The sequence below is a fragment of the Hippocampus zosterae genome, chromosome 1, assembly GCF_025434085.1.
Source record: "Hippocampus zosterae strain Florida chromosome 1, ASM2543408v3, whole genome shotgun sequence".
In the NCBI taxonomy this organism is placed as follows: Eukaryota; Metazoa; Chordata; class Actinopteri; order Syngnathiformes; family Syngnathidae; genus Hippocampus; species Hippocampus zosterae.
In genome coordinates this window covers 23,661,438-23,680,413 of record NC_067451.1, presented here as the reverse complement: position 1 = coordinate 23,680,413, position 18,976 = coordinate 23,661,438, and the positions used below count along the sequence as shown (strand labels likewise).

Genomic DNA, 18,976 nt, shown 5'->3' with positions numbered 1-18,976 from the left:
AGCAATATTGTTAAATAATGACAAAAGCAACGTTATTGGTTCCTTTTTTTTATTGAAAATGTACATCAATGGAATTAAACTTAGCAAGATATTGAATTATAGCTCGAGTGGTCGAGGGTTTCTGACATGATGTACGGATACTAGAAAATGTTTTCTTCTGACACCAAAAATGTTACTTTGCACCACCCAAGAGCATAGGTCATAAACAACAAGTCTTCAATGCACTTCAATACACAAAATATATCCTTATTAATTATATAAATGCATGGGCATTCTTTGTTTTGTTGTTGTTGTTTTTTTTAATACTCCCATCGGGGTTCACTTCAACTCCAAGTTATCATAATATTTGGCAACATAAAGGAGCTGTAATGATAGAATTTAACAAATTCATCCTCATGATTTGCATCATTTTGAGGAAACAGGAAAAGTTAGTTTGGGGATGGAAAACAAGCAGGTCACGGCGGTAAATAATTCATTTTATAAATGCATGTGAAATATGGAATACAGAAGGCTGGTGGATATTAAAGAATATATCAAAAAGGCCATTACATGTGACCACAATGGCATTCAGTGACAGGTAAACATGGACACCATCAAAAGTGCTCATGTTTTTATATCGCTTTGGCAAAGTGACTACTTCAGTTTGGTGATTTTTATATATGCAGTATATATACCTGTATGTATATATATATATTTTTTTTTTATCAGTGTACACCTACACTTTTTAGGTCATGTTTTAGTTAACATGTCCCTTGGCCTTTCATTTAACATTAAGACGAGTACACATAAATTGTCTACCCTGCCCTGCCGGCCTGTGTTTAAGGTCAGAAGTGGGGAACTTTGTCAATTATTTGTTTAATATTTGCTATGAGCATTTTTTGTGTTTAAATGGTTGGATCTTTTTAATTGCAATTCCTCAGCAGGAACTGTAGGTCTCCAACCCCTGGTTCAGAGTGTCGCAAGGTGGGGCAGGGATATCATACGAGTCTACATAAGCCCAGGTTTGACAAAAATTAGGTGATGTGATAAGAGAGGAAGGGGGAAAAGCCAATACAGCAGCAGGGGTAACAGAAGAACAGAAGAGTTAAAGGGTGCTTAGTTGTTGATGAAGCTGCCATCGCTTTCTTCAGATGGTCAAGACATTAAAAGAAGCTACGAAGAGAAAGACAAAGATGTAGATGTCAGTAAAACAGAGGTGTATCTGGTATCAGGGAAAGAGTTTGGTTAGAATGCATTAAAATTCAAAATGTGGCAGAAAATGACAATGAGTGAATATAGTTCAACGTTTTGCTATTCCTAAACGAAGGGAAAAAAATATAATGTGAAAGCATAGAAATCATCATCTCGTCTTAAGTGAAAGAAGAGTCCAAGTGGTGGCAAAGAGGGAATTAAAAGAACAGTGAAGTAAAAAATAAATCAGTACACAGTATTAAAAAAACCTAGAAAGATGTGGTCCCACAAAATTGGTGGCGTTTGAGGAAGGTCCCTTAGAGATGGGGACCTACTCAGTGCAGAGCCAGGGAGAACTGCAAAGGAAATACACACAAACTAGTAAACTGAGGAACATGGAAAGTCTCTGCTCTTGAGAGAAATCATCTGTAAATGATCATATACATAAAGCATCAAACAAATTATGTCCTAACATGGTGAGATCTGCCTTTATTTCCTCTGTAGACAAACAACTCGGGGGGAGTACAAACATGACCACTGACTTTTAAAATGTGCCATTATAAAAACTTGCAGAAACAAACCAAAAAAAAAGAATATCAATTGCACTGACAACATACATACAAATTTTATCACATATGTGTATAAAAAAAACAACAAATGTGCAAATGTGACAGCTAATGCAATAGAAAAGGTATAAAACACATGACCGTCAATGAGGTATGGGAAGAAGATATCAGTCCAAGCGAAACACTCATTGTGTACAGTATATGTCTGAGATTACTACTTCAGTCTCTTATGGCACGTTTGGCACTGGACTCAGGATGCCGCTGCAAAGTCGAATAGTAGGTTTAGAAGCTTTAATAGCTCGCCTGCTAGTTGTCTTTAAGCACCGAGTGGGATTTTAACAATAACTACTTTTTCCAAGGAAAGCCTTTGGTGCTTTGGTTAGACGAGAGTGAATGAACAAGAAGTACAGACCGTGACAAACTTAAAGCAGAGGGAAATTGTCTAATCATACCTCTATTATTCTTTAGCTACCCAATACAAAGCAGAATTAATGAGAAACAAAAGTGTCATTTTTAGAAAACTAAATTGAAATTTGAGGGAAAGTAGCCATTTTACAAGAAAAATGAGATCCAATTAAGAAAAGGATGGCATTTTATCAGAATAAATTGGTAATCTGCAAGGAGCTAAAGTAGTAATAGTATTACAGTACAAGTACAATATTAACCAGAACATCATGACCTTTTTGTTCCTCATTCTATGCATTCTTTTCTTGTCTTTCTTGTAAACTAGAGCTTTTTCTCTTGCAACATTTGCAAGGCCTATGACAATTACTCCCCCCGCCCCCCACCCCTTAATTTTACATTGCTTCCATTTTCAGTTTGGCCCTAATCATCATATGTTGTACATCATTAAAGCAATAAAATATTTCGTAATTGTAATTGCAATGGCACTTTTCAAATACTACCACACTTCCATGTAGTGATAATTAACCCCAGACCCCAACTAAAAAAGAATCAAATAGTTACTAATTTTCGAACCGTTATGTTTAAAAATGAAGCTTTCACGAGTGTGTTTCGCTTGAGCTTTGGAACATTTCTGCCCATCACAACAAGGTCATGTTGTGTGTTAACATGGAAGCGCAATACACACGCCATGCAAGAAAGACACTACATAGAAAAATAGAGAAGCGTGGAATGTACTGTATCTTGTATACAAAGAATAAACATCATAATTAGAGTGGTGTGTTTAAAAAGGAGTCCAACTGAGCAACGCCCAGGTTTGAGGGCATTTTGTGGGGTTGTAGGGACACTGGGGAGGGGTTCACTGTTAGGGACGATCATTCACAGCTGGGTGGCCACAAGGGAGCACTTTTCTACAGGAATCCTTCTCTGGAAATAAAAGAGAAGGGCCGTTACTGTTTTGTTCCATACAAAAAAAGATCTGCATCAGCATAATTGATGGCCGGCTGACAATTAGCGGCGATCTAAAACGTGAGATCTAATTTTTGACCTGTTTTGTGTACTCCTTGAGAGTAGCCTACAGCACAGGTCCCCAAATGTTTTGCGCCACCGACTAGTTTCACATAAAGCATTTTTCTGACAAACGGTACAAAAGCAAATAAAGACAAATGATTTAAAAAGCAATTACACTGAATGTCCATCCATCCGTTTTCCAATCTGCTTATCATGCTGGAGCCTATCCCAGCTGTCTTCGGGGAGTGGGCATAGTACACCCTGAACTGGTTGCCAGCCAATCACAGGGCACACGTACACGAACAACTACACGTGCTCACAATCACCCCTAGGGGCAATTTGGAGTGCCCAATCAACCTACCATGCATGTTTTTGGAATGTGGAAGGAAAGCGGAGTAACCGGAGAAAACCCACGCAGGCACGGGGAGAACATGAAAACTCTACACAGGAAGGCCAGAGCTGGAATCAAACCCTACAACTCTGCACTGTGAGGCGTACGTGCTTACCAGTCGACCACTGTGCCGCCCTACACTGAATGAATTTGTTGTAATTAGTAGGTCCACATACCAGAGCAATTGTGAAGATTTCAATGTTGCATTTGCAAGCGTGTAGCCACATCTTACGCAATTTGTGCGAGCCCCTTGGAGTGATAAACAACATATTTTAAGTACAACTGTTGCAATCATGTGACCGAGCCAAGGTGTTAGACATCTAGACATCTCTTATGGTCAAAATGTATTTGATTCTGTTTTTCAGTGCAGCCTGGACCCAAATAGACCTTGAACCAGTGCCGACATGTGGGGCATGTGTGTGTGTGTGTGTGTGTGTGTGAGGGTGGGCAAAGCATCACAACAAAACACAGTTTTGCCCCGAGGCTGCTCGCTGTTCTGGCATAACCCTTTCAAATGGCTCTGTGTGAAAGGCAGGGGTAGGCAGAGAATGGCTTCTCCACAAAAATAAGACTTGTGTATCCGAGAAGGACATATGCAACAAAGTGATTATAAACTGTCTGATTTAGTAGCTGGCTCGTGAGCGATAAACACAATTTACATAAACAGCTGTTGTGGCGAGTTTGTGTTTGTTTAAATTGTCGGATCCCGGGTCAGGTCCTACCCGAACAGGGTGCATCAAGCTGCATGCATCAAGTGTAGGAGCAGTTAACTGGAAAATATGATGGATGCAACATGGGTGATGCATGCACTTACACTTTGACATCCACACTACAAGCAGCACTCAGTAACTGTTCCCTGTAGGAAGTGATGAACCAGAACAAAAAATGTATGTACAGAAAAACATCTAAGGTTGAATGCAAGCCATTTCAGGACATGTTTTGTTTGGATTTTGGAAGAAAAAAAAACTGGGAGGAAATTGGGATTTAGTATGTCTGCCTCACAGTTCTAAGGTTCTCGGTTTGATTCTCAGACCTAATTCAGCTCCCCCTCACCTTTCAAAAACATACATTAGATTAATTAAAGAATCTAAATTGTCCATTGTGTGAATGTAAGTGTAAATGGTTGGTGGTTATGTGAGTGACGGCCAACTAGTCCTGGGTTGTACCTGTTCTCGCCCAAGTCAGCTGGGATGGACTCCAGTTTACCCATGACTAATGAGAATAAAGTGCGATGAAAAGTAGATTTTGTCTGCATCATAAAACCTTTGGCAAATATCCTAGATTTTAGAACAATTTTGACATCGTTATAATGAGTGTAAAAATAATGAAACCACTGTTAATATTACAGCAATAACAGACATTCTGTGTTGTATGGCATGATGCCTTTGAGCTTGATCTTTTGTGTTGCCTTTGGCGGCCTCTTTACCTGAATCTGAATTCAACAATTGTAGGATTTATTTGTAAAGCTCAAACAATCGGTCAATTCTTGACCATTATTGAGCATGAACTCAGGGGCATCTAACTTTAGAGGTTTCACTGTACAAATAAAAATTGGTGGTTGTGCAAATTTTAAAATTGAGTTATTAACAGCAGTGTTAAGGAAGGTTAATATTCCTGCTGATACTTAGGAAGAGAAGGTGTGTGTGAAGTTAAAAGCAGCAAAAAGGGATCTTCTGAATGCAAGTTGTTTTCTTTCTTTGCTAACACATACACACACACCGGCACACACAGCATTCACATTAGCGTCACTGGTTCATTTGCCCACCTCTAAAAAAACAAAAAACGTATTTTAATAAACCTCACAGGGGAGTTTATTTAAAAAATAAATAAATAAATGAGTTGACAATCAGAACCTGCTTGCAAAAATCAAGTGGAAGTAGCTACACCAATATGTATGTCTGTCTGACGAGGTATTCAGACCAAGTCACCTTCCTGTTGATTTGGGAATAAATGCCCTCATAACATAAAAGCTTCAGAAGGCATTTGACACCGTGAAAAATCCACAGTGTCAATTAAAATCGAACAAATCCCAGGCTTCTTGTTCATGAGCACAGACCGGGGAGGAAAAAAAATCACACTGAGGACTTGGTGACATAAGAGGGGCTCGCTAAAATTAAACCCTACAAAATTGGATGATCGCAAACAACATTAAAAGTCAACATAGACAAATGTATTGACACACATTTATCAATCAATTGATTTATCAGTTGTCTTGGTGAGACTCCTTAGTTGGCCCAGAATCTGAAAACATTGCATTAGTTTTCTGACTGTTTTCAATTTTTGGGAAAGCCATTTGCTGTTTGCAGTGCATGAAGCAAGATCAAGCACCTGACCTTAACTCTATTGAACACCTTTAAGTTCAATTACAATACATTTCAAGTTGTGATGTTGGGATGGAGACACTTACTTCTTCTTCTCTTTGTCCCGCTTGAGCGTGGTGGAGCCCCCGGCCTGCTGGGCTTGATTCTGCAAGAGCTCGGTGGCAGTCTTTTTCTGTTTGAACGTGTTGAGCTCGTCGTCCAGGGACTTCTTCTTGTCCTCCAGCTTCTTCTTCTCATCCTGGTGCAGTTTCTTCAAGCGGTCAAATTTCTCGTGCAGCTTTGTGGGGCGGAGACAAATGACGTGTGGAATAAAAGGAAAATAAAACTGTGAGATGAGCCTTGCGACACGGCTGTAGCAGCGGGTTAACAATGCCAACCTCTTTCTCTGCTTCCTTAAGCTCTGCCTCCTTCTCTTTGACCCTTTGGACGAACATTTGCCGCATTTCTTCTTCCTTCTTTTGTAGCTCGCCCATGAACTCGTTCCTCTTTGCTTCATACGTCTCCTGCAGACTAGCAGAGCGAAAAAGATGAGAGTTGATGATGAAGGGCTTGACTCAAGATGGAGGAGAAAACTAAGAACAAAAAGGAGCCTTGTATCTGGTACCTGAAAGGCTTGCTGTCAGGGTCAGTGTCCTTGAAGCCCATCTCCTCCAACTTGCAGCGGCGGTACAGCTCGTAGTGGCGTGTGTGCGTCTGCTCCCGCAGGTCCTCCATGTTCACCCGGATCAGCATTTCTCGCAGTTTGACAAAGTCGCAGTGATTCTCGTTCTCCACTGTGGGAGACGTGCCAAATAAACAGAGCATTAAGAATTGTACAAGAGACCATATCAAATTCTATTTCGATTAATCAAGCTAGTGTGTGAAACCATGTTAGTACATATGCATGCAAAACATGACTCATTGTCACAAAAAGCCTCTGGCTAGAAACATTCAACCGTGCAAGTTAAATTTTTTATCACATTTGTTGTTGTGAAAAAAAGGAGTGAAACACATGACTTGCAGGTTTTAAAAGGGTTTTCACACCTCTTTAGGCAATTAGTGCAGAAAATGGAGCATTGTTTACCCTGATGGCTTATGTAAAAGAATGTCAAACAATCCTAACCTGGTGACAATTTTTTTAGGAAATTAAAAAGTGGAACACGTGTTTAATTTACATTTAGCCAACAATATTAAGGCTATTGTTTCCACATGGCACCTTTGTTGACCGTAAATAGGTTGGGTTTTGGCTTCTTGGAGGTTGGTGTGTCAAGCTGTCAGGCTGCTCAAAGGGGTGGATGGTTTAAAAAGAAGGAAGACCTCCGAATTAATGCTTGAAACATGAACTTAGTATGAAATTTCACATGCTTCAAGGGCTCATAAACTAGTGCGGCTACTCGGTGCTTGCAACTCAGTCAATTCAAATCAATTGAAAGTCCATTAGTGTCATGTGCTGTAACAGCTCAATGTGCTGAATGAGGTTGTGAAGGCCGTAGGAGGAAAAGGGCGGCACAGACGAATGGCAGGGAGCACGCTGACATTTCCGGCGAGGCAGGAAGAGAAGCTGACTTACCCTGCACCGTGCCCCAGGGATACTGGCGGGCCTTCACCATCTTGTTCCCGATCTTCACCTCCTCCGTGCTGCCCACTACGGCAAAGGGTAAATGGCTCTGTGGAGTTTAAGTGAGACATGAGCATTGGTCCACTGTCGGCTTCCTGATCACAAGAGAACAGTGAATAACCCAAACAAAGTTGACTATATAAACAACACATTTCCATGTGACTAGATAAGAAGCCTGCTTTGAGGAAATGTCCACGTGTACACTGGTGATTCTAAATAATCTTTTGATTCCACACAAAATCACCACATGGAAAAAACACCAACAGACAGTTGCAACAACTAGCGCCATGCCAAGTATACAGCACAATCTGGAAAAGACGAAATAACAACGCTCGCTCAAGAGCCCTTTTCACACTGCAGAAGAAAGTAGGCATTTTACGCCTTTTCCCATGTCACTATTCTGAAGAATGGGGGGGGGAAACATTCAACACAGCAATTTTCCTTTTGAGCCTTCTGGGACAGTATCAGAGCTATTTGCCCATCTTAAGTCGTTCTGTCAGATGACTGCGTGTAAAAGGCCATCGATCTAGAAGCAGCAGTTAATTGTGAACATTTTAATTAAATCTAGGGTTGTCCTGATCCAATTGACATAATCAGAAATTGGGGCCGATCATGTAAATTTCAGCTGATCAGAATCGGATTAAAAATATATTTTTTGAATTTTCTTAATCAACTCAAAATTAAATATTTTTGTTCTTTACTTGATTTGAGCCGCTGATGGTGTAGTGGTCCACTCTCCTGAGTTATGAGTGGGCAGCGTTGGATCGGTTACCACTCGGTGACGGTTTGGCTGCGGGTGTGAAAGGTTATTCGTCTCTATATGTGCCCTGTAACTGACTAGCGACCAGATCAGAGCATAGTCCGCCTTCTGCCCAAAGTTAGCTGGGATAGGCTCCAGCACCACCCCCGCGTCCCTGTTCAGCGTCAGCTGTGTTGAAAATGGATGGATACATGATTTGAACCACTGCTGATTTACATTCATATCATCGTGGCATCACCGTGGGATACCTTTGTCAAAAAAAAGTAAGATAATTGTCAATTTCCCCGATCTGATTGTGTTCCCCCTTGCACACTCATGCTGTTCTTTTGGGTATTTTTGACTCAATGTGAGAAAGACAAGACCATTTTCCCACACTGTCAGCTCTGAGCTGTCTGACAGTCTGTATTGACAACGACACACGAGGCGGCTCACTGACAACTAAAGTGGTCACAGACATCCAATCTCCACGTTCTAAACTTTGTTTGCGTGGCTTACGTTCATGGTGGAGTTGATCTCGGCGACTGACTCATCGTCAGTGGGAAATTGGTAGATCTGCACGCCGTTGCTGACCAGCTCACTGGTGATTTTGATCTTGAACTTGGCCAGTTCGCTCTTGGAGATGGCGTCCGACTTGGCAACGATTGGGATGATGTTGACCTTGGAGTTGAGAAAAGAAGACAGAAGCTACTATAACATCGGCAACACTGAGAGCTGAATCCAAATAGAGCTGATTTTGTTTCTCGCTAAAGTAAAAATGTGACTTGCTGATATCAAATGGCAATGAATCAAAAAGATATAACGTCATGAAATTGGAAGCAAGTGCTATCATTATGGACACACATTGAGTCAACAGTCGGACAGTAGGCGATGTAAAAACATGACTTTGCAGGGTGCAGCTGCTCTGGCAAACGGTGGTTGGATGGCTCGTGGGGTCCATGCAAATGAGCCCACAGAGAAGCGCATGTCGCACAAAAGTAGCAGCAGTCACAGAATTGACTACGTTTTTTCAGATGAGTCACACTTGGGATGATAAACATACAGGCAAAAGGTTGGTGAATCGTGATGCGCTACATCCTTCTGGCCATGTTCAACATGGAAGATAAGCTTTGGCAAACAGTTATAGTCGTACCATAAAACAAGGGATTCAAATTTAATCAAACAGTAATCCCCTGCTAGAGAGTGATTCACCTTATACGTCATCGCACTATATTGCAGATGCATATTTTTGTTTGTGCTGCTAAAACTATTTAGTTAGTTTAAGGATGAAACGATCAACCAAATATTTAAATTAATTTCATTACATTATTAATTCATATTTTCTATATAATTAACCATAACTATCTATATCGTCCTTACTTCACTTTTATCATCCGTCATGTGCAGTTCAAGTTACATTTCTATTGCTAACCACATTCTGCTACTCATGCATTAAGGTGACCTAGATTAACGTGGCATTTACCTTGCTGTCAAGCTTCTTCATGGTCACCAGGTCGAGGGATTTCAGCGAGTGGCCCGTGGGAGCAATGAAGTAGAGGCAGGCATGGATGCGCGTGTCGTGGTAGCTGTGGAGTGTGCGCTTTATCTTCAGCTCCTCTTGGAGGTATGCTTCAAACTGGGCATCGATGAATTCCACAATGGACTTGTAGCTTGCGGGGAAACACAGAGATGGTTTATAGATGCAAAGTCAACCTCTGAATAATTGCAGCTCAGCATTTGTGAATTTGCAGATTTCTTTGGGAACCTATCAAGTCTTTCACTGACAATTCAACTGGTCGCTTTTTTTCCACCTGCATTTGAGATGTCCAGTTTTGTTGGTCATCTTTAAATACATCATGTGTATAGTCAAAAGTGAAGTATGTTTCTGTTTCTCTCCAGAGGAAGCCACTACTCGCTTGTGCAGTCTACTTAGCAGCTACAAATTTGCCCACACCAACTAACATTTATTAAATGTAAATATTAAAAGGTACGTTAATACTATTCATGTGACAGTGAGAGTCTGAATATTTTTTTTGCCCAATTTTATGTCATGTAAGCTTGGGCTAGAATGTTATTGATGGGATAGTATGCTAGATAATACTATTGATGAGACTCATAGGAAGGGGGTTTGCTTTTTTGGAGCAGTTTAGCTCATGAATACAGTGACTTATGTATTGTGGATTTATGATTTTATATATGCTAAATGCATGGTGTTGGTGCTTTATGATCATTTGCATTGTAAGTGCTCTGCCACCATCTAGTGGTTTCTAAATGCAATTACAAACCAGCTTTGGGTTGGGGGAACAATACGTTGGAGATTTTCGCTATTCTCAGCATAGCATGGTCCCTATGCCTCACACGCGAATAGCTGGGCTTCAATGTGTAGACCTAGTCCTGTTTTATTATATCTGCAAGGAACACACCTGTCTTCTTTGTTAATCTGGTCTCCAAAGCCCACCGTGTTGACGACAGTGAGCTTGAGGCGCACGTTGCTCTCCTGCAGTTCATAGGTGTTGGATTTGAGCGTCACGCCAGGCTGGTTGTGCTGGGTGGGCTCTCCCTCAAACTTGGTGTTGAACAGCGTGTCCATCAGGGTGGACTTGCCCAGACCGGTCTCACCTGGACAAGAGGATGATGAAATTTTTCACAACAGGGAGAAAAATAACATCTTCAACAGGCAGTATAAAAAAAAGGTGTTTATGTGCTCCCCCTAAGGAGATGTTTGCAAGGCGGTTTGCTTGTTTGTTAGCAGGTTTCCGCAGTAACAACGTCACAAATTTCCACAAATTTCTGTCTTGGGATGTGCATGCATGGGATAATTAAAAATCTTCGACATCCTTTTGCTTTTTCAGATTTTTCCATTTTAGAACTTGGTAGCGGTCCATTGCTAAGCTTTGGTAGTGGTTAACACTCTTAAAGATTTTGTGCGTGTCCTTTGTATTTCCAATTCGACGACACGCACAGTGCCTATTTATTTCAGTCGAGGTTTCTATTTGAGGAAGTATTAACAATAAATAGATATTTAAAAGTAATGTTGAAGATGCAAGCAAATTATACACCCAAACGCAAAGAGAAACAGAGATAGCGAGCAGATTGTTTGCTTATGAACACTGATGTTCATTTATCTCAGAGGCAGTCAGATGACTCAGTTAGCGAGCTCCGTCTATTTTTAATTCTTCACAGCCTGACCGACCATCTACTGCATGTTGGCCCACTTTTGTAAGATAACTCGCTGAAACGTTTTTAAACTACATTTTTATATTTGGATATTAATCGTCATTGTTCGAAAAAAAATCTGCAAGACAGAGCTACACTACATTCCCGTGTTTCACCGTCTTCATTGTTTATGTCTTGTGACCTATTGTAATTGTCATATACTTGTGCAGGAGTTTTTTGCCTAACTCAAATTATCCTCAAAATGAGGGTAGTTCGAGTGTGGGTTTTTTTCTCCACCTCTCCCTCCCTTGTGGTTTCTTTCTGACTTCCAGGTTGAGTGAACGCTGGCGCGTTTTGGCTGCCGCTGCTCAACCCGTATTGTTTTGTGTTTTTTGTTATTGTAAAGTGTCCTTGGGTGTCTTGAAAGGCGCTTATAAATAAAATGTATTCTTATTATTACTCGAGGGAATTAAATTATTCTACATTCAATCGGAATTTGTAACTGATATCCCGAAAGATTGTTTTCTGGAGGGGATAAATATTTTGGCTTACTCTTTGGCAAATACTGTTTGCATTTTTTGAACTCACCTTCTATCTATTTAGTACTGTATAATCCGTGTTTTTTTTTTGTATAGCGTCCTTGAGAGTCTGTTTTCCAAACAGATGCCAAAATATTAAATGTTAAGTTCAAATAAGACTCAAAAATGTCCATAAATCTGAATATGAATAGAGGTTTGTCTTGTCTCTATTGAGTGACTGGCAGCCCCTTGTCCAAACCCAGCTTGGATAGGCTCCAATATCCGAGACACAAATGACATAGAATATTTATGAACGCTTGGATGAATTCACATTATTTTCATTATTTTTTTTAATTTTATTTTTAATGTAATTTTTTGCCACGAAAAGCATTTTGCAATTCACACACAAAAAAATCAAAAAGATCTAAATAATGAACTACTTCAAACAGGGCGGTACGGTGGTGGACTGTTTAGCATGTCCACCTCACAGTGCAGAGGTGCGGGGTTTGATTCCTCCTCCAGCTTTCTTGTGCAGAGTTTGCATGTTCTCTCCGTGCCTGGGTGAGTTTACTCCGGGTACTTCACTTTCCTTGCCATTCAACTCCAGGCACATTTCAGGGAGGTAAGAGGCACCCAAGTGTCACGTCAAACCATACTCCGGTTTCCTCCCACATTCCAAAAACATGCACGGCAGGGTAATGTAAGACTCCAAATTGTCCTTGAGCGTGAGTGTGAGCACAAATGGCTGTTCGTCTATACGTGCCCTGTGATTTGCTGGCAACCAGTTCAGGGTGTATCCCGCCTCCTGCCCGATGACTGGTGGGATAGGCTCCAGCACGCCTGCGAACGTTGTGAGGATAAGCGAATGTGAAAATGTATGGACGCATGGATGTACTTCATTTACAGTGAACAAAGGCCAAAGGAAAGATGCCAGAAGAGACAAAGAAATGAATAGAATTTCTTTGTACTGCAGTGAATAAGAGAGAATTAAACAAAAACAGATGTTGAGAGGAAGCACTCACTGATGAGTTCAGGAACTTGTGTGCAGAATCGACAAAACAGCCACTGTTGTTTGACTCGCCACAGACAGTCATCCATTGTTGACAAAAAGCAGCGGGACATTTAACAGAGTTTGTCCATATGAGAAGCTTGGATTATTGCTCAAAATATTTGTGCAACTATACTCATGTCCACACTAAATATAATTCTCAGTCGACACAAGAGCTGGCGATATGGACAAATTTCATATCTCAATATCCAGGTAGGCGGCCCGGTAGTCCAGTGGTTAGCACGTCGGCTTCACAGTGCAGAGGTACCGGGTTCGATTCCAGCTCCGGCCTCCCTGTGTGGAGTTTGCATGTTCTCCCCGGGCCTGCGTGGGTTTTCTCCGGGTGCTCCGGTTTCCTCCCACATTCCAAAAATGTGCATGGCAGGCTGATTGAACACTCTAAATTGTCCCTAGGTGTGAGTGTGAGTGCGAATGGTTGTTCGTCTCTGTGTGCCCTGCGATTGGCTGGCAACCGATTCAGGGTGTCCCCCGCCTACTGCCCGGAGACAGCTGGGATAGGCTCCAGCACCCCCCGCGACCCTAGTGAGGATCAAGCGGTTAGGAAGATGAATGAATGAATGAATGAATGAATGAATGAATGAATATCCAGGTATCTCGATAACAATACGCTAAAAAAATATTACTATGGGTTAACTGAAAACTATGTATTTTTAAATAAAAAGCTAAATATCAATCAAAAAGGATGTGGAAAGAAACACCACAACAAAAATGTCAACGTCTCAATAACTCGTCATATGCCCTTGAGCATCAATTACAGCTTGACGACGATATCTCGTGCCGTTCACAAGTCGACTTATTGTCTGCTGAGGCATAGCATCCCACTCTTCTTGAAAGGCAGCCCTCAGGTCATTGAGGTTACGGGGTGCAGCGTTTCGAGCCTCTTCACGGCCACTCAGCTGACCCCGGAGGTTTTCAATAGAATTCAGGTCTGGCGATAATGCCAGCCGTACCATTTGAGGTACACCAGTTTCCAACAGCCGTTCCGTAATGATGTGACCTCGATAAGCTGAAGCATTGTCGTCCTTGAAGATGAAATTAGGCCCGTGTTGTTCATGTAGGGGCACAAACACTGGATGAATGATGTTATTCAGGTAGTATGGGTATGTCAAAAAGTGTAGGGCAGTTCTGCACTGACTGGAGACACCTGCCCACATTGTAACACCGCCACCACGAAAAGCTCATCTGGTAACAACAGTGGCTGATGCATAGCACTCTCCTTGATGTCTCCAACATCATTGGCGGCAATCATTTCTACTCAACGTGAATCAACTTTCATCAGACAACACCACTGAGGCCCACTGGTCCCGCATTCAGCGTAAATGCAACCTGGCCCATGCAAGATGATGATGCCTGTGCCTGGTGCTCTGGTCAGGTACCATTGCAGGTCATCCAGCACGCAGAAGCAGTTTCGTACACAATTTTGAATGGTTTGAAATTACACTTGAGTACCTCCCTTAAACCTGCCCTGAGTGAGTGGCATTCATCATCCGGTTTCTCGGGGCATTATTCACAATGTAACTGTCATCAGAATGGGATGTGGCCAAAGAACATAGACTTCTATATCTTTCTGACTCTCCCAGTCTCCTGAGAGCTCTGTTGCACCTGTTATGAATTTTGCCGTTAATATCCTCGTTCGAGAACAGCAACTTGTGCAAAAAAGTACTAAAACATTTAACAGTTGGACATGTGCATTTACAAACTTAGAGAAGGACACATTAAGTTCAACTGTGAAGGTTTGAATGCATTTTAGGTTCGTCCTGGAATTTCACCTGAAAGCCAAATATTCCTTACTTTTGATGAGTAGTGTTCATGTACCTTATAGAACTCTATTCCCATGGCTTGACAGCACATGGCTTTGTCTTCTTCACTTATGACCTGTAAATGGATTTTTCGCACATGGCTGTGGATTTGTGTGAGTGTGTGTGAGTGAGTGAGTGAGTGAGTGAGTGAGTGAGTGAGTGAGTGAGTGAGTGAGTGAGTGAGTGAGTGAGTGAGTGAGTGAGTGAGTGAGTGAGTGAGTGAGTGAGTGAGTGAGTGAGTGAGTGAGTGCGTGCGTGCGTGAGTGAGTGAGTCCTCCCGCCCTCCATCAGAAGGAGGCCATTAGCTTGCTTGAGCTGATCAACTGCTAACTGGAAAGGAGGCCTGAGCTGAACATGGAGTGCACGTGTGTAAAGTCCAGATGACAGATATTGTCCTCATTTTCGATATCAATATCATGAATGTTCATAGCTAGATATCGATACGATAACAACATTTAAGCCGGCCTTAGTTCATACTGTTCATATAGCAGCCATTATGCCGATTTGTCGATCTGTTGTCGCATACGACATACTCACCAACGCAGAGGATGTTGAAGCAAAATCCATGATTGACAGATTTGTTGACCAGCTGGTCAGGCATGCTGTCAAAGCCAACATGGCCAGCGAGAGGTACAGTGCGGGCACCTTCTCCCTAAAAACAACAAATGACCAAAAAAATGTTCGGCAAACAGCATCCTACAAAAGATTAACATTCTTTCTATCACACTTGATTAATAATTGTTCATGTCTGTTGTATATTTACACTGCAGACTTCCTGTTTCCTGGATTCTTGAGGTTCTACCCGCGTCAGGAAACCACAGAGCATATGTGTATTTTATTGGGCATTTCACAAGGTTCACACTTTAGATCATATGTACTCATAGACCACTATTTTAGAGACACGTGCAAAATCTAATGAGAGCCAAGAGTAAACATCGGCCTTTTCAAATATAATAATGTGCTTGGTTGGCAGTGTTCAATGGTGTCAGCTGTACTATAAAGGGGTTACAGATCTTATCAAGGTTTCTTACATTTTGTTTTGTTTTGTTTTGTTTTGTTATGTGTAGTGTTTATTATTTTACTATATGTTAACTGTTTTGTAAAGCGCTTTGTTACAGCTGCCGCTGTTGTGAAAGCGCTATATAAATCAGCATGTATTGTATTGTATTGTATTGTATTGTATTGTATTGTATTGTATTGTATTGTATTTTGGTTTCTTTACCCTGCTATGTGGGTGGGTCGAAACCTCACAAAAAACGAGTCCAATGTAGTCCACTTCTACTCTAAAAGATAACCTCCATAGTGTTAGGATGGCCTCTTTTCTGCGATTAAATAGTGGTTGAATACGGTTTTAGTATGCTACATTACAGATGAGCGCATAATTAGGAAATGAGGAAAGCAATTGAGTAAGGTGGAGGTTACACTCATTTAAAACTTCCTGCTGTTGATGCTTGTGAAGTTACACGTGACTTGTGTAATGTACGCAATGAACATGGAAATATTCCATATTTAGACATTAAAACCAGAATTGGGCACTTGGACCTGCACTGTAAATACATCCTTTGAATGTCCAAATGTGGCAAACGCTGTGGCCAATGAGTGTGATTATTAATGTGACGCCAATGCTGACAAACAAGCCAGCGAGCATTGTACTGTATTACATTGCATTCAGGGTCTCTCTGAAACAAGTGTAAAAATTCCAGTCGAAGCATGTGTGGGTGTGTGTGGATGTGGACTGATTCAGTGGTCCGAGTGCCTGCTCGGCTATGTGGTCACAGCTTTAACAGCAAAAACATTCCAAGGGGAGGAGAACAATTGGTGAAAATGTTCATTATTTAGAGGGCTGAAATTGGATTTAAATAGCGACTGGATGATGTTGTAAATACTATGGGCAGATGTGGGCAAACATTTATTTATAGCAATCATGACCAACCAGTGTGCCTTGGCACATTAGTGTGCCATGAGAGATCATCAGGGATGCCGCAGGAAATTATTTGGAGAGAAAAAAAATTATATACTGTGTGTGTGTATATATATATATATATATATATATATATTAGAGAGAGAGAGAGAGAGAGAGAGAGAGAGAGAGAGAGAGAGAGAGAGAGAGAGAGAGAGAGAGATACATATATATTTGGGGGCGGGGGGTTCTAGGTGGAATGCATCTCCCCACTAAATTCACGATCAATATGGGGAGTGCAAAATGATTCAAGGATGGTTTGACGTGAAAGTGAAAAGATTCCATTGGGATTGACGAAAGGAGATTACGATTCAATTCAATATGGTACAGCTCCGTTGGAGAAGGGTATGATGCAATTACTTTTTTGTTGTCAATTTACATACATTGAAATTAAACTGTCAGTTCTGTATATATGCCATTTCCTTCTTCGATATATCAATCCAATCAAAGATGATTCAATATGTAAAGGGGTATATTTTCAAGTGGAACGATTTGGTTCCATCTGATGCACTTGCATTTGCATAAATCAATCAAATTCAAAGCAAATCAATTGTTTTTTGTTCCGCCCTTATTGTTTTCAATTTAAAAATACAGATATGTATTTATCTATGTCAACCACGCATCGTAACAGGCACAATAATCAACTGCTCTTCCACTAGAAGACAGAAGGTACACAATTAATCTGTATAGCCATATCCACTTTTTGTTCAGCGTTTTGCGGAGTGGTATGCTGAGATATGTCTTTCACTGTAAAATGTGTGGCTGGGTGCGCTAAAGGTTGGGAAACACTGATTTAGTGTATATTAGTTGGAAGCAGGGACAGACTAGCCATGAGGCAAACAATGACAATTGTATGGGTACACGAGATTCGCGGAGCCCCAAAACATCTCATAAAAAAATGGATCCGGATCACGTGATAAATGTGGCCCACTTGGAATCCATTGCAGCCTGATAGGGAGGTCTTTCCATCTATAGACCCAAAACGACAACATACTGTACACCTCTGGTTCTAAGTGCAACATTCCAAAAACCCTTCCTGCCTTTCAAGACACTCACAGCCAAATTCCACACACCAGACAGCCGCAGAATGGGATGTCAAAACGAGAGAAACGTGCTATTCTGGGCACATTGTCTGTTTTTTTTGGGGGGGGGGGGGGGGGGGTAAAGCAGCCACAGTAAAATATATGCAGTAACATTAGACACACAACCTTTTTGTGCAAATTGCGGGGTTAAATATCAAGTACAATTTTGCTTTTTTCCGTTTAAACAGCAATGACAAAGCCCGATTGAAATGTGAATTGACTTGCATGAGATAACATAACGGAAATGAGCATCGCTTAAACCAGGGCGTTGAAAATGAATGGCCTCTTTAGAACAGCGCGTCTTTTCTTTTTTTCGTTTTTATTATTACCATTTACGCAGACTTTAATTGGTTAAAATTGACATTTTAAACGGCACTTGTGTATTTTGGCCAACAATAGTGCCAAACCAACACGCGCGTACCATATATAATTTTGGAAAACTAATATTCATTGGTACTGATAGCGACGCCTTATTGAGTTTCACATTGACGATTCTAGATTAGCATAATCTCAACACGACATTTTGGTCGTAAAATGAGGATAACCACATTGGAGGGAAGCAGCTGACTAACACACAATTCAAAATTACAAAATTTACAATGAAGCATGATTTTTTTTTTGAAAGATCTGAGAGAAACAGTACTATCAATGTGGGTTAATTGAAACGGGATACTCACCGCTTGCCTCGCTATCTCCGTAGACGCCATCGGTGATAGCCGTTAGCCGAGCAAGATCTCCGAGTGGAGTGGGGGAAGCTGAAGAGCTGAGGTTACGCCGAAAGCTCGCCCTCTCCTTCGGCATATACCACTGCTGAAACATATTTAAAACGTGTTCTTTTATTTCGACACACAATAGCGCCATAAATTCTGTTTAAGTTGTTGAATATGTGTAGTATCATGTTACGAGAGATCCATTATAGGTTATTAATTCATCGTGAGCAATTATCTTGACCAAACACTTCTCAATTCTCCTCTACGAGCAGCCTTAATGGATTCGTCCACACCGACTGGTAGTGAACCCAGGGTAGCGAATAAACATCACGAGAAAATAGATCAATCCAAAAAGTTAAAAAAAAACATTTTTTCTGGGTAGCCCCCCACCCAAAAAAAAGTATATTTTTGGGTTGGAAAATTTCCGTGTTTGATATATGTATATGTATACAGGGTATATACAGTATGTTTTTTCACAAATTAAGACG

At 41.1% G+C, this 18,976-nt stretch overlaps 1 protein-coding gene across 4 annotated transcripts; it reads right to left on the bottom strand.

Annotated features, from left to right (window-relative positions):
• Window positions 1–32: 32 nt before the first annotated feature.
• septin6 (septin 6) lies at window positions 33–18,608 on the bottom strand. 4 transcript variants are annotated; one of them, XR_007963985.1, is made up of 11 exons: window positions 18,456–18,608; window positions 15,274–15,388; window positions 10,618–10,813; window positions 9,678–9,864; window positions 8,714–8,875; window positions 7,411–7,507; window positions 6,466–6,634; window positions 6,239–6,371; window positions 5,948–6,138; window positions 716–1,152; window positions 33–636 (listed from the first exon to the last, which is right to left on the bottom strand). XR_007963985.1 is itself a non-coding variant. In XM_052075048.1 (11 exons), the coding sequence occupies exons 1-10, from the start codon at window positions 18,483–18,485 to the stop codon at window positions 4,307–4,309; spliced, it is 1,284 nt and encodes a 427-aa protein (XP_051931008.1). In that variant the 5' UTR covers window positions 18,486–18,608; the 3' UTR covers window positions 1,645–3,065; window positions 4,263–4,306. The 4 variants fall into 4 exon arrangements, 3 of the variants coding, with proteins under 3 accessions (XP_051930984.1, XP_051931008.1, XP_051930995.1); XM_052075048.1 differs by lacking the exons at window positions 33–636; window positions 716–1,152 and adding exons at window positions 1,645–3,065; window positions 4,263–4,310; XM_052075024.1 differs by lacking the exons at window positions 33–636; window positions 716–1,152 and adding an exon at window positions 1,159–1,526.
• Window positions 18,609–18,976: the final 368 nt, after the last annotated feature.

Coding starts and splice junctions, on each gene's coding strand:
- septin6 (XM_052075024.1), bottom strand. CDS start 18,485: ATGGCGTCTACGGAGATAGCGAGGCAAGCG. Junction 9,865..10,617: donor CAGATTAACAAAGAAGACAG/GTGTGTTCCTTG, acceptor TTTCCCCGCAAG/CTACAAGTCCATTGTGGAAT. Junction 6,139..6,238: donor TTAAGGAAGCAGAGAAAGAG/GTTGGCATTGTT, acceptor CGCCCCACAAAG/CTGCACGAGAAATTTGACCG.